The 13,812-nt window shown below is 39.2% G+C and overlaps 1 protein-coding gene across 1 annotated transcript in view; it reads left to right on the top strand.

Moving 5' to 3' along the window:
• Positions 1-239: 239 nt before the first annotated feature.
• The window catches only part of Hormad2 (HORMA domain containing 2), an 82,276-nt gene continuing 68,703 nt past the window's right edge, over positions 240-13,812 (top strand). The window contains exons 1-4 of the mRNA XM_052735871.1: positions 240-290; positions 7,643-7,784; positions 11,845-11,908; positions 12,380-12,416. Of these exons, the coding sequence (XP_052591831.1) occupies positions 240-290; positions 7,643-7,784; positions 11,845-11,908; positions 12,380-12,416 (294 nt within the window). The remainder of the gene's footprint in view (positions 291-7,642; positions 7,785-11,844; positions 11,909-12,379; positions 12,417-13,812) is intronic.

The following is a 13,812-nucleotide window of genomic DNA, read 5'->3' as shown; positions in this document are numbered from 1 at the left end:
TGGAACTATTTTAGCTTCATTCTCCCTTTGTGTTTTCAAAATTGAGCTTGGTAAATTTCTCATGAAACAGGATAGTCTGGGAAATAGTCTATACTTAACCTTACTTGACTTTAAGTTTTGACTTTAGAATCCAGTTCCATCTTTGCAAAGACAAGATAGGAAGTATTATGTCAGGCCAAATCTCTAATGAATTTTTTAACAGGTTAGAACTGTTGAAAGAACCCTGACTCAGTCTCATGATGACCACTGCTCAGCTCTCCCGAGACACCAGAACACTAAAGGCATCTAAGGTATTTGTTAAGAATTCAAAGAAAATCAATGACCATTTAGTGAGTTACTTAATTTGAAATTTCCTTAGCAGCAGTTTTATCAGTTAATTGGCACATAATACTCTGAGAAAGTATGTCTATGTTTTAATGCCTGATGGACTGGGAATATTCGGAAAATTAAGACCAATTACAGAGTTACTTACTGGGTGCTTGTTTCATGTTTACTAGAGTAAAAGAAATCAGAAACAAAGAGCTATTTAAAGAGAATGGTCCTTTGTTAGACATCTACTTCCTGAAGCAATTAGGAAACTTGTGATGTAATTTTCAGAACTGAAGAGAGCACTGAGAGAAGCTTTGATGCTAAGAATCTGGGGGAGAATGTGTTAGTCACTTCCTGTGTGGTGACAACATATGAGATAATAAACTTAAGAGGAAGAAGCATTTATTTTGGCTCACAGTTTCAGAAGTTGATTCTATTGTTTTTGACTCAGTATCAAGGCAGAACATCATGGGGATCCGCTGGGCAAAAATACAGTAGAGCAAAGTGGCACACTGTGGTGGCCAGGACCAGGAGTGGGGGTGGGAGGAGACACACTTGACAATCTAATGTCATCCCATTAGATTCTACTGCCTAAAAGTTCTACCATCTCTCAATAGTGCAACAGGTTGGTGACCATGTCTTCAACTTTGGGGGGCATTTACGATTCAGACACAACAGGCTACAGTATGTCAGGCCAGGAAACATTGCTGGATTTACCCAGGCTAGTTCAGCATATCCCAGAATAGTCATTAATTCATCATTTATTTATTTAGGTTCAATATATTATATAATATAATATATATTATATATATATTATATTATATATAAAACAATGTGTTTTATGAGAAAATACAAATTATATTCTTAAAAGTTTGTAATCTAAGAAAAATAAGATTTATGGTAATTAAGTTAATACACATATATGTATAAATATTTACATATATGTGAAAAAGAGTGAAAGACTGAGGCCAGGAGAATTGTTACAAGCTTGAGACCAGCTTTGCTACATAATGAGTTCCAGGTCACCTTAAGCTAGTTTGAGATGCTGTCTCCACCTCGAAAACCACAAAAGAATACAATAATTCAAACTAGCAATTTAGGGATTTTTGTATACTCTGAAATGATGAAAAAGCTCATAGAGGAGAGAGAATTTCATGAGGAAACCTAGCCTATGCCTTGGCTCAGAATAAGAAATAAGCATGTCATTTTTAGGGAGAGCTGCTTTTTCTGTAGTAAAACTCTCATGTTGGCCAGCAGAAGAAAACAAAATGGAATAGGAAATTGGGGAACAGATTAATTTGGATCTTAAAAGCCAGGCTAGAGAATTGATGCTTTTTATTCAGCCAGTGCCAGGTCAGAAGGTTAGTTTGATTGGAAGAGTGAGTACAGTACTTGTTTTAGGAGTATTAAATTATAGCAGAGAGAGAGAAAAGTTTGACGTTGAAGGAGAAATCAGGCATAAAGCAAGCAGTCATCTTTCTGGCTTTGTTTCAGCGTACTCCCCAAGCCAACACCTAATCTCATCTAAGTGTGTGCTCCCTCCTGGGGGAAACGTTGACCCGGATGTGTGAACTGCAGTCAGCATGGCAGGCATTTTTCTCACCGTAAATGAACAAATTGACTTTTGCTTCAACCTTACCTTTGTTTGGGTTCCTTGAACTGCTTTTCCCAGCAAATTTCAAGTGACAGTGCAGTTTTGTTATCTAATAATACAAACTGATAATAACCACAGAAGTCAATATTTATTCAGCACTTAACTATGTGTCAGGCATTGTGCCAAGGTCATTATGTTATTATTTCAATTAAACCTCTCAGTACGGAAGAAACTGAGCAGGGCGGTGGTGGTGCACACCTTTTATTTATCCCAGCGCTCAGGAGGCAGAGGCAGGAGGATCTCTGAGTTTGAGGCCAGCCTGATCTACAGAGTGAGTTCCAGGACAGCCAGGGCTACACAGAGAAACCCTGTCTAAAAAAAAAGGAAAGAAAGAAAAGGGAAGAAAGAAAGAAGGAAAAGAGAAGAGACGAGAAAAGAAAAAACTAAAGCTTGGAAAAGTAAAGTAAGCAGCTCAAGGTCATAGAACTTAACAGTTAAATTGTCAGCAGCAGCATGCTTTACTACCAGAACGTGAAAATGCCTTCTATTTCAAGCTATGGTATGTCCATATATTAGATATTTAGAAAAATATCACCGGTAACGTTTAAGCTATTAGACTAGCTGAGCTAAGGAGAAAAACCCTGGAGTAACAAAACTGTGGAGGCTTTTCCAGTCATGGATCTTTGTTACTACGAATAGCCTTTTAGTACCTGTATTTAATGTCTTTATACTTCCAAGTTATTTAGCTTTACAAATGAGTTATTCATATATTGCCTTGCCATTCTGGAATGTTTTTAGTGAGTTATTACATGCATTCCATGTCAGCTATTACCCAGTAACTCAAGGAAACCCTAACCTCTCAGGATCTACAGGTTCAAAACCCAAATTTTCTTTTTACTTTTTAGAAGTACACAGTCCAAGCTTACTATGTAGTTCAGGTTGGCCATGAGCTTACAGTACTTCTGCTGGATTGCAGGTGTGAATAACCATTCCTGGCCTCAAAAAAAAATTTAAATACCTTTAAAATAACTGAATATAATGTTATTTGACAAAAATATAAAGTGATAACTCATTGTCATTATATAGACTACTAAAGAAGATACATTCTTACACATGGCAAAATCATATCTAGAATGTCCAGAAGATGTTCTAGGACAGTGTGTGTGTGTGTGTGTGTGTGTTGTCTGTTTGTCTCTGTGTGCACCGTATGTGTGTACTTTTTGGAAGTTCTTTTTCATCTGAAGATGTTTGTGGGTCGTAACTACCTCTAAGTAACTTTATTAGAATTATTAGAAGTCCAGCAGTTGAACTGTATAATATAGTGAAAGGACACTTGTAACTTGTTAGCTTTATGATCTGGCAAATCACTTATCTTTCTAGATTTCCCTTTAGTGCCTGTGTCTTGAGTACATTGACTTAAATGAGTTCTAAAGTCTTTCCAATTAAAAATACTGTGCAAAGCTCCCCCAAATTAGATTAAATTGACTTTAATGAATGTCTTTGTTACTTTTCTGTTGCCATGATAAGACACCATGACCAAGGCAGCTTACAGAAGGAAGAGTGTTGTAGCGGGGGCTTAGAGTTTCAGAGTGTGAGTCTGACCATCATGGCTTGGAACATGTCAACGAGTAGGCAGGCATGGCACTGGAGCAGTAGCTGAGAATGTACATTCTGATCCATGAGAGAGAGAGAGAGAGAGAGAGAGAGAGAGAGAGAGAGAGAGAGAGAGAGAGAGAAAGATGTACTCTTAACTGGGAATGGCCATAGGCTTTTGAAACCTCACAGACCACCCTCAGTGATGCAATTCCTTCAACTGGGGACAAAGATTTCAAACATATGAGCCTATGGGGGCATTCTCATTCAAACCACCACAATGAGAAAAGAGAAACTTGGAAAAAAGGTTTTATTATATTAATTTATTTATTAATTTGATTTATTTATTATGTATCTGTGCACATGCTTATTTATATGTGTGCCTGGTGTGCTGGCTATTATGTCAACTTGTCACAAGTTAGAGTCATCAGAGAGTAGGGAGCCTCAATTAAGAAAATGCCTCTAGCTGGGGGGTGGCGGGGGTGACGGGGGTGGCTCACACCTTTAATCCTAGCACTCTGGAGACAGAGCTAGGTGGATCTCTGAGTTCAAGACCAGCCTGGTCTACAGAGTGAGTTCCAGGACAGCCAGGGCTACACAGCAAAATTCTGCCTCAAAAAACAAAACAGAGGAGGAGGAGGAGGATGCCGGGAAGAAAGGAGGAGAAGGAAAGCAGCAGTATCTATAAAATTGGGTTGTAGGCAGGCCTTAGTTAGTAGGCATTTTCTTAATGAGTGTTTGATGGGGGAGGTTCTTTAAGAAAGCAGGCTGAGCCAGTAAGCATCACCCCTCTACGACCTCTGCATCAACTCCTGCTTCCAGGTTCCTGCCCTGCTGGAGTTCCTGTTCTGACTTCCTTCAGTGATGAGCAGTGATGTGGAAGCATAATTCAAATAAACCCTTTTCTCCCCATGTTGGATTTGGTCATGGTGTTTCATCACAGAAGTAGAAACTCTAACTAAGAAATTGAGTGTGGAGGGTGAGCAGTGTGCCGTGTGTGTTTGCATAGGTCAGTTGCCGGCTTGCATTGGTGGTGGATTTCTTTTCACTTGGTGGGTCCTAGGGATGGAGCTAAGGCCATAAGGCTTGGTGTCCTTACATAGGAACCATCTTGCTGGCCTGGAAAGAGAAATTCTAGCCTGTTTATTTCTAAGGTTCTGACTACATCAGTGTAGTCTCATTCCAGTAAGGAGGGAAAGCCTATTCTGTCACTACATTTTGGAATTTTCCTGACTTAACCAAATACAGTTTATCATTTGGAGATTTGCTTTCAACAAAAACTTCTAAGGATGACTTGGTCTTAAAAAAAGAACTTTGTGAGCTTTTTAGGAGTAGTACTTGGTTGTTCATAATCTTGGCAGGGCTCAGCACTCCTCTAAAATATTTCTGGTAGTCCCGGAGACAGAATAAAAAACCCCACAAATATTTAATTAAAGAGGAAAATTATTATCAAACTTTGCTGGCTTTCCTCTTGCTTTAAAGACTAAATACAGCCGGGCGGTGGTGGCGTACGCCTTTAATCCCAGCACTCGGGAGGCAGAGGCAGGCAGATCTCTGTGAGTTCGAGGCCAGCCTGGGCTACCAAGTGAGTCCCAGGAAAGGCGCAAAGCTACAGAGAAACCCTGTCTCGAAAAACCAAAAAAAAAAAAAAAAAAAAAAAAAAAAATACAGCTCCTTTAACATGGTGCCCTAGATGTGCTGCACATGGACTTCGGTTTGAGCCTCTCTCAGTGCTGCCCTTCTTAACCTCTCAGCAGCGCTTATACTGAGCTGACAGTCATGCCCCTGCTGTGTCCCAGCGCTCCTGCCCTCTTGCCTGTACTAGGAACAGTTTCTCTTCTTCGCCACTTGTTTGTAGGGCTCTGCCGAGTTTCCCTTTCCCACAGCCCTCCTCCTCAGGTAACCACTGCTCTGTCTTACATGCACAGCCTCTAGTGTTGCTCCAGTAATCTGATACCCAGTCTGTGTTCGGTTAGTCAAAAACTGTTCTTTGGGAACAAGACTTTTACCAAGTCTTTTCTCTCTCTCCACTTGGGCTGTAAATTCCATTAGAGTACGTATGTACTCTTTTGGTTTTCTTCTTTTACTATTTTTTTCCAGACAGGATTTCTCTGTGTAGCCCTGGCTGTCCTGGAATTTGCTTTGTAATTGATGTTTTACAAATTAACAGAGTAATATTGTTTACATAACAAGTGAAACAACACACATGCACACAGGCACAAACCAAAAAAAACAATAGTGATAGGGACCATAGAAACATTTTATAGACTTCCGCCTATTTAGTCCTCAATCAAGTAGGTCTTACTGTTACCCCTATTTACAGATGAAGGCACTGAGGTACTAGAGAGATGGAGTAATGCAGAATCAGGTACCTGTAACAATTTATTAGCAAAGGAGTTTTATTGTAACACATTTGCCTGTTTATGATGTCTGTGTCTTCTTTCATGTTGCAGTGGCAGAATGAACTGTAAAACCTAAAATACTCCCTATCTGGGCATCTACTAGAAAAGGTTGCTGACCTCTGCCCAAATCCTAAGTCATGGTAGTAAAGAATAATGATTTGAACCTGGCTGGTGGGATGCCGAGTCTGTGTCCTTAACCTCTTCATCACAGCGCCCCCCTCTTACCAGTCTACCCTCAAGCCACTCTCAAGTCACCAGAGCCGTGAACTGTACATTCTGCAAGCACGAAGACCTGAGTTTGATCCGGGGCATTGTGCGCACTTGTAGTCCCAGCACTGGTGAGGTGGAGGAGACAGGTGATCGCTGGTGCTTGCTGGCCAGGCAGTAACCTAATTAGTGAATCCAGGGCAGTTGAGAGACCCTGTCTCAAAAAACAAAGTGATAGCACCTGTTCATAATAGCTTAAGGGTGGCCTTTGGTGTCCACTTACATGTGTACATACATGGTTGTATACCCACACATTTGTGTACCTACACACACAGGAGCATACACATAGCACACAGAGAACTTTTCTTGCTTCTTTTCATGCTTTTTAAAATTATTTATAAAAAGAGACAGTCTGATGTTTAGATATGGCACATGATAGAGGGAGAAAAGCCACAGGTGAATGAAGTTGCTAGTGTGGTAACTGGAATAGATGATAATTTACTTGTCTAGGAATGAAACTGGGGACCATTCTTTAAGTAGGGTGGCAGAGATAACTGAATTTCAGGGTGTGCAAAGTAGTATAGGAACAGCTGCCCAGCTATTAGAAGTGTAGGCAGAGAACATAAGTTGGAAATTGAAGTCTTCTCTATAGGCTGTAAACTGAAGCTGTGAGGATAAACAAGATTATCCAAGAGAACTGTGAATAGAGAAAAGGATTGAAAGCAGACTCCAGGGGAGGACAACTGGTTAAAAAATAAAGAGAAATGGACCGGGTGTGGTGGTGCACCCTTCAATCCCAGCACTTGGGAGGTAGAGACAGGAGGATTTCTGTGAGTTGGAGGTCAGCCCGGTCTACAGAGTGAGTTCCAGGACGGCCAGGACTACACAGAGAAACCCTGTTCAGACAAACAAGACTCATGCATTGGGGTGGGGTCAGGTGTGTAGGGATGGATGAACGCTGAAATGGTGTTAGGAGGTAGGAGTTTAGCTCAGTAACTGAAGTTTTTGCTCAACACAGAACAAGTCCTAGGTTCGATTCCTGGTTTGGCCAAAACAACAAAATAGTGTTAAGACAACTTGAGGGAGAAATACGGATCCAGTGTCAAACGCTGCAGAGAAGGTACATATTGATGAGGGATGAGAAGAAGCAGTGGTGAGACAGATGTACATAGTGACTTTGAAGAGAGCAGTGGAAATAAACAAGAGTAAGATTCAGATTCCAGAGAAGTCTGAGGCGAGTGTGAAGAGAGGAATGAGGTTATATAATTAGACTTCCAGTTTTGCCTCAGATCAATGGGTCATTGAAATAAATTGTTTTAGTCCTGAATTACTTGAGTAATTGCCTGCCTTTCTGTTCTACCTTGCTTGTGTGAAGATCTGTTTTAACACAGTATACAGAGCCCTGTTTTCTTTTGATTACCTATAAATGTATTAGATTTGAAGTCTTAAAAAGTCTTTCCATCCTTCTGCGGTAGTTGTTGGTGAGCTGAATATATTCATGAATACTGATTTTTTTTCATCTATTTTTTTCTTCCAGAGCACAATTTTCCCATCCCAAATCACTAATGAGCATGAGTCACTGGTAATGGTGAAGAAACTTTTTGCTACTTCTATCTCATGTATAACATATTTGAGGGGCCTGTTTCCAGAGAGCTCTTACAGAGATCGCCATTTAGATGGTAAAGTTGAGTTAAATGATTGCTTTGGCTAGTGTCCCTTTTCTGCTTAGCAGGAGGAAAGCTTTCCCCTTTCACAGAGTGCATTAATTCTAACTCAGGGGCATGTTCTTCAGGATCAATTTACTAATCCATTTTCCATTTTAATTTTGCTATGTGTATTGGTTTTATTTATAGGAGCCATTCACTTCCAGCTAGTTATCAAATGAAAAAGGAAACTTGTAGAGCTAAGTCTAGTAATTGTACGCCATCCCTATAAAAGCCAGAACAAAAATCTATCTTAATGGTGAAGATTTACATTATTATGTGCCTCAGTTGAATTTGTTCTTTGAGGTACACATTTTGACCTTGAGGAAGTTCAAAGGAATCAGGTGAGAAACTTCTCCCTATTAACATATAAATATGCCTGGGAGAGGCAAATCCATTTGTTGATTAGCAGGGATATTTAGACAGTTATTTTAATCAGTTCTGTTCTTTTTACAATAGCCAGTCCTGCCTCTTCATTTTATTGTTATTAGTGTGTGTGTGTGTGTGTGTGTGTGTGTGTGTGTGTGTGTGTGTGTGTTTAATGCATAGATATGTGTGGCCGTGTAGGTCAGAGGACCAGTTTTAGTCAGTTCTGCCCTTTCATTATGGTTTTCCCAGGAGTGATCTCAGGTCTTTAGACCTGTGTAGCAAGCATTTTTACTCACTGAGCCATCTCACTGGCCGCAAGTTCTTCAACTCTTACTTTTTCTGTCTCTTTGTGACCTTAAATTTACCATATTATGACTTTATATAACAAGCTGTATCTTGCTCCTTAGAAGAAATTGTACCAGGGGCTCTTCAGTTTTTCAAAATCTTATGATTTGTTTGAAAAGTTGAGTTGTGGGTCACATGTAATGGTGTATATCTTTAATCCCAGTACCCAGGAATAGGCAGGAAGAGCTCTGAGTTCACCTCCAGACTGGTTGATGTAGAGAATTCTAGCTGAGCCAGGGCAACATAGTATGTCCCTGTCTTAAAAAGCCAAATCAAGCTAGGCGAGCACTAGCACTCTGGAGGCAGGTGGATCTCTGTAAGTTCTAGGCCAGCCTGGTCTACAAAGTGAATTATGGGACAGTCAGAGCTATCTTGGGAAAACAAACAAAACAAAAACAAAAACCCAAGTCAAAACAAAACAAAAAACTAGCAAGATGGTTCAGTCAGTAAAGGTGTTTGCCATCAAGCCTGGTAACCTGAGTTCAGTTTCCAGAACCCACATAGTGGAAGGAGAAAACCAGCTCTCCGAGTTGTCCTCCTTCCTCTACATGTGCTGTAGCACAAACTGGTGAGGTTGGAGAGATGGCTCCATAGTTAAAAGCCCTGACTGCTCTTCCAGAGGACCCGGTTCAAATTCTAGCACCTACATGGTGCGTCACAACCATCTTTAACTCTAGTTCCAGGGGATGCAACTCTCTTTTCTGGCTTCTCTAGGCACCAGACCACACAGTGCACAGACATACATGCAAGCAAGACATCCATACACATAATAAAAGTAAAATAAACTTTGTTTTTAGTTTTGTTGATTAATCACTAAAATGGAAACTTATCATTTGGGAAATAAATATAGAGAACCACACATTTCCTTTTAAAATGCTATTTTTCCAAATCTAATTGGAAATTTCTCGTGTTTATATTTAATAATACACCATGGCTTCATTTCAGTGTTATTTTCTTAAGCAATATTGATTCTCCAAATGAACATCAGTGAAATGTGTGTTTGCTATAAACACATAAGCATGGTACTTGTAATCATGGCACCTTTCTTTGTGTTAATGACTTCTTTTAACTTACGGGATAGATCTATAAGATTTAATGTGTTTACAGGTAGCATATAATTAGTTTCTCCTCCTGTTTGGAACATAGAATTATAAAAGAAGACATGCTTTGGTAAATTAAATGCTTGTTATGTCATTACTACTGCTGACATAAAAAACACAGGTCTTACCTCAAAAGGTAAAAGAGATAGTTTATTTTAGAGCCAAGTGTGAGTAACACAGATTTAGATTGCTGCCAAACCCAAATCCATGTTCCAGTGTGGAAGTAGTTTCATGAAGTTCTCTTAGTAACAGAAGAAAGAAAGTCATAAATCAAGACACTTTCAAACACCTTGGTGGTAGGGGGGTATAGCAAAGTAGGGAAATCTCTGCTGTCAGCCTCAGGTGCTGTCTGCTGACATTTTCAGCTTTTGTGTTAGTGTAAGCTAGAGAGTCTGTTGGTATATTCCAGAAAGACTCACCTAATATACCCAAGGGCATTAGCTCATAAACTGAGGTTAGGCAATAAATGGCTATTAAGGGGACTAGAGATAGCACAAGATATTTGTAGTTAGGCTCTGGACCTTCAACATTCCAACCTTTCCACAATCATTGAAGTTTTAATTAGTCAGCCTTATAAAGTACACCTTCTTTCTAGGAACATTGGCTCACACTGCCATAGGCATGGTGGCAAAACCATTGTTCATAGTTTCATTTTTTTGTGACTGTTAATAGAAGTCAGTCTCCCTCAATGTATTTGCATTTAAAGTGACATGTCACAAAAATGTTCAATTGTAGGTGGAGTTTTTCATTGGGACTGCTGGCCAGCTCCCAAATAAGCACACAGAGACTTATTAATTATAAATGCTCAGCGTATAGCTTAGGCTTATTGCTAACTAGATTTCAATTTAGCCTATATTTCTTAACTGTGCTCTTCCATGTGGTGGTACCTTTTTTCAGCACGGCATGTTCATTTTGCTTTTCTCTGCCCTCCTTCTTCCCTGCACTCTCTTTGTCTGCAAGTCCTGCCTAACTTGCCCAGCTATTGAGCAGTCAGCTCTTTATTAACCAGAGAGTAATACTTACTCAGTGTAGAGAAAGATTGTTCACAGCATGTGATATTTGTTTTTTGTTTTGTTTTTGTTTTTCGAGACAGGGTTTCTCTGTGTAGCTTTGCGCCTTTCCTGGATCTCACTCTATAGACCAGGCTGGGCTCGAACTCACAGATCCGCCTGGCTCTGCCTCCCGAGTGCTGGGATTAAAAGTGTGCGCCACCCCCCCACCCCCCACCCCCCGTCAGCATGCGATATTTGTATGGTACTCTACTTTTTAATAATTTCTAAGTATTTTGAATTATTTTCTAAATAATTCTAAGTAATTAGAATAATTTTCATATCCCCCAACAATAGTGGAAGTGATGTTAACTTTAGCATCAGAAAACAGTATGAAAAGATGAAAGACTCTCGTCTGAGAGCTGGTGAGATGGCTCAGCAGGTAGAAAGGTACTTGCTGCCAAAGGTAATGCTATGAGTTCAATCCCTGAGACCCACACAGCATAGGAGAGACTCCTCCAAGTTGTCTTGTAACTGTTACACATGCAGTGTGGCACATTAACTCATAAATTAATAAATATTTCAAAATTCAAGACGTTCCTATTAAATCATACATGAGTCAATGATTTTATACTGATTTCAACCCAAAATTATAATATCTTCCTTTTCTTCCCTAATATAGAGAAGTAGTTAGATTTCACATGGAAATGTTTGAGAATAATTTATACATTTGTGTTTAATTTTTTTTCATTGAGAGGGAAAGAAATAAGAATTAAATTGGGACTGTTTTTAAATTGTCACTTGAGATGATCTCAGTGACACCTTAGATTACTTAGAAGGAAACAAAGAAGTAATAGAAACCAACTTTGCAATAAACGCAGCTGGGTTACACTGTAGAATAGGAAGTCTGCCAAACTGCCTCCGAAATTAGGACTGAGATAATTATCAACATGGAATTTATTTTTAAAGTAGGTATTTAGAAGTTTAAAAATGTGCCAGGTGGTGGTGACGAACACCTTTAATCCCAGCATTCAGGAGGCAGAGGCAAGTGGATCTCTGTGAGTTCGAGGCCAGCCTGGTCTACAGAGCTAGTTCCACGACAGCCAGGGCTACACAGAGAAACCCTGTCTCGAACCCTCACCTGCCTCCCCGCAAAAAAACGAAAGAAAATGCAAGAAATGCTCTATTTGACATGAATTTTTCAGTACAACAGTTGTGTTTCTATATTTTTAGACCTCAGTTTAAAAATTCTCCGGGAAGACAAAAAGTGTCCTGGGTCATTACATATTATTAAATGGTAAGTAAATTTTGTAAAATTAAAACAACATTTTTGTCATGACTGAAATAACCCGTAAAACTATTTTGTAAAATCATTTCCTTAAACCACTTTCCTTAGTCCTCTTTCCTGGAAATTGTAGCAATTATTCAGTGTTATTTTAAACTATTGATTTCGTTTTAGAAGAAAATGGGCTTGTCTAGAGAAAACAATTCTACATTTGATTGTTCTTCATATGCATATCTGTACTAACATTGTGGTGAGGGGAAGAGAAAACACACTCTGCGCTTCAGAACTGCTTGTTTATTTTTATAACACTCCATAAATATATGGAAAGATGTTGGGAGTTTTAAAAGATGATTAAACAGAACAGACAAAATGATTGTTAATTTATATACTTCAAAATAGAAGTGTAAACTAATTATATACTTGGGCTTATTTTTTGGCTATTCATGTGGTCCAAAGTGACATTGAATATTTATTTCTTAACAGGATTCAAGGTTGTTTTGATGCTTTGGAAAAGAGATACGTAAGAATGTTTTAAATTTACATCAGGATTAAAGATTCACCTTCTGCCCTTTAAAAAGCTTAGACTTTCTATTGTGTAGTGTTTAACCGTGCAACAGTGTCCACCGATGTAGTCACCAGTCAGTTTTCTTTTGTCTTTGTGGTCCCACTGATGTCACCCTTAACATCAGTTAGAAACGAAAGCTTCATTCTCCTCTCTTCTGTACTCATACCTTTTTTAACCACAGTTTCCTCTGAAGTCACTGGACAAGATCCACAGGATGTGGGTTAGGGAAGACAAGAATCTGGTAGTTAGCACATTGAACATGTTCATAATAGTGGTAATTCAGTTTGCAGATGGGAAAGGAAAACAGAGTTAAATGATGAATTTTTACTCTGTTTTATTTTGGTAACTATAACTCATGTGTGTAACTGATTTTCTTTGAAAACACAGCTCAAATTTTATATGCATATGCTCTCTCCTGCTTCCCTAGACAGTTAGGAAGAGTGTGAAAAATGCAGGCTCTAGGCCTGCTTGAAGAGATCAGATGCATATAAATGACATTGCTGCCATTATACTCCCTTTACTTTTCCCTGTGTCTTTACTCCAGCTCCCATTTAAGAAACGTTGATGTGACTAAGCTTTTATTCAATTATTTAGTGTAGTCATATATTCCCTCTCTTGAGTGAACAGTTGTTATTCCCGATTTATTCCATGTTGACCCAGGGGACAGAGGGATACAAAGATAAAACAGGGAAGGGAAGGGTTTATAGACCATGGCAGAGGGTGGAGTGGTGCTCATATGAGGGCTGATGATTGGCAGTTACACACTGGCCCAGCTATACCTGTTGCTAAACTATTGACAGTACTTCTGTATCAATGGGAAGTTGCTTTTTATTTTTTTATTTTTATTTATTTATTTATTTATTTATTTATTTATTTATTTATTTATTTATTTATTTGGTTTTTCGAGACAGGGTTTCTCTGTGTAGCTTTGCGCCTCTCCTGGAACTTACTTGGTAACCCAGGCTGGCCTCGAACTCACAGAGATCCGCCTGGCTCTGCCTCCTGAGTGCTGGGATTAAAGGCGTATGCCACCACCGCCTGGCTTGGAAGTTGCTTTTTATAGTCTTTGTGAATTCCTACCAACACTTTCCCCCTTTCCCCACCAGAGTTTCTTTTGAGAGCTCCCTAGACTTCCATAAAGGCCACAAATTAAAGACTCTAAAAGTTGTTCATAGGAACCCAGCTCTAGAGCTAGGTTTGCACCCTTTCTGATTGGTCAGTACTTTTGTTATATTGGACTTGATTTTTTTCATGTCAGTTTGATACTTAAAAATACAGAGATATTTTGACATCACCCTATCACAGCATAATTAACAGTACTACTCCTAACTACATCCAAAGGAAAGGTGGA

The sequence above is a fragment of the Peromyscus californicus genome, unplaced genomic scaffold (genome assembly GCF_007827085.1).
Source record: "Peromyscus californicus insignis strain IS unplaced genomic scaffold, ASM782708v3 Scaffold_13__1_contigs__length_99412109, whole genome shotgun sequence".
Taxonomy (NCBI): domain Eukaryota; kingdom Metazoa; phylum Chordata; class Mammalia; order Rodentia; family Cricetidae; genus Peromyscus; species Peromyscus californicus.
Note: the sequence above shows the minus strand (reverse complement) of the source record. Positions and strands in the feature narration are given on the sequence as shown.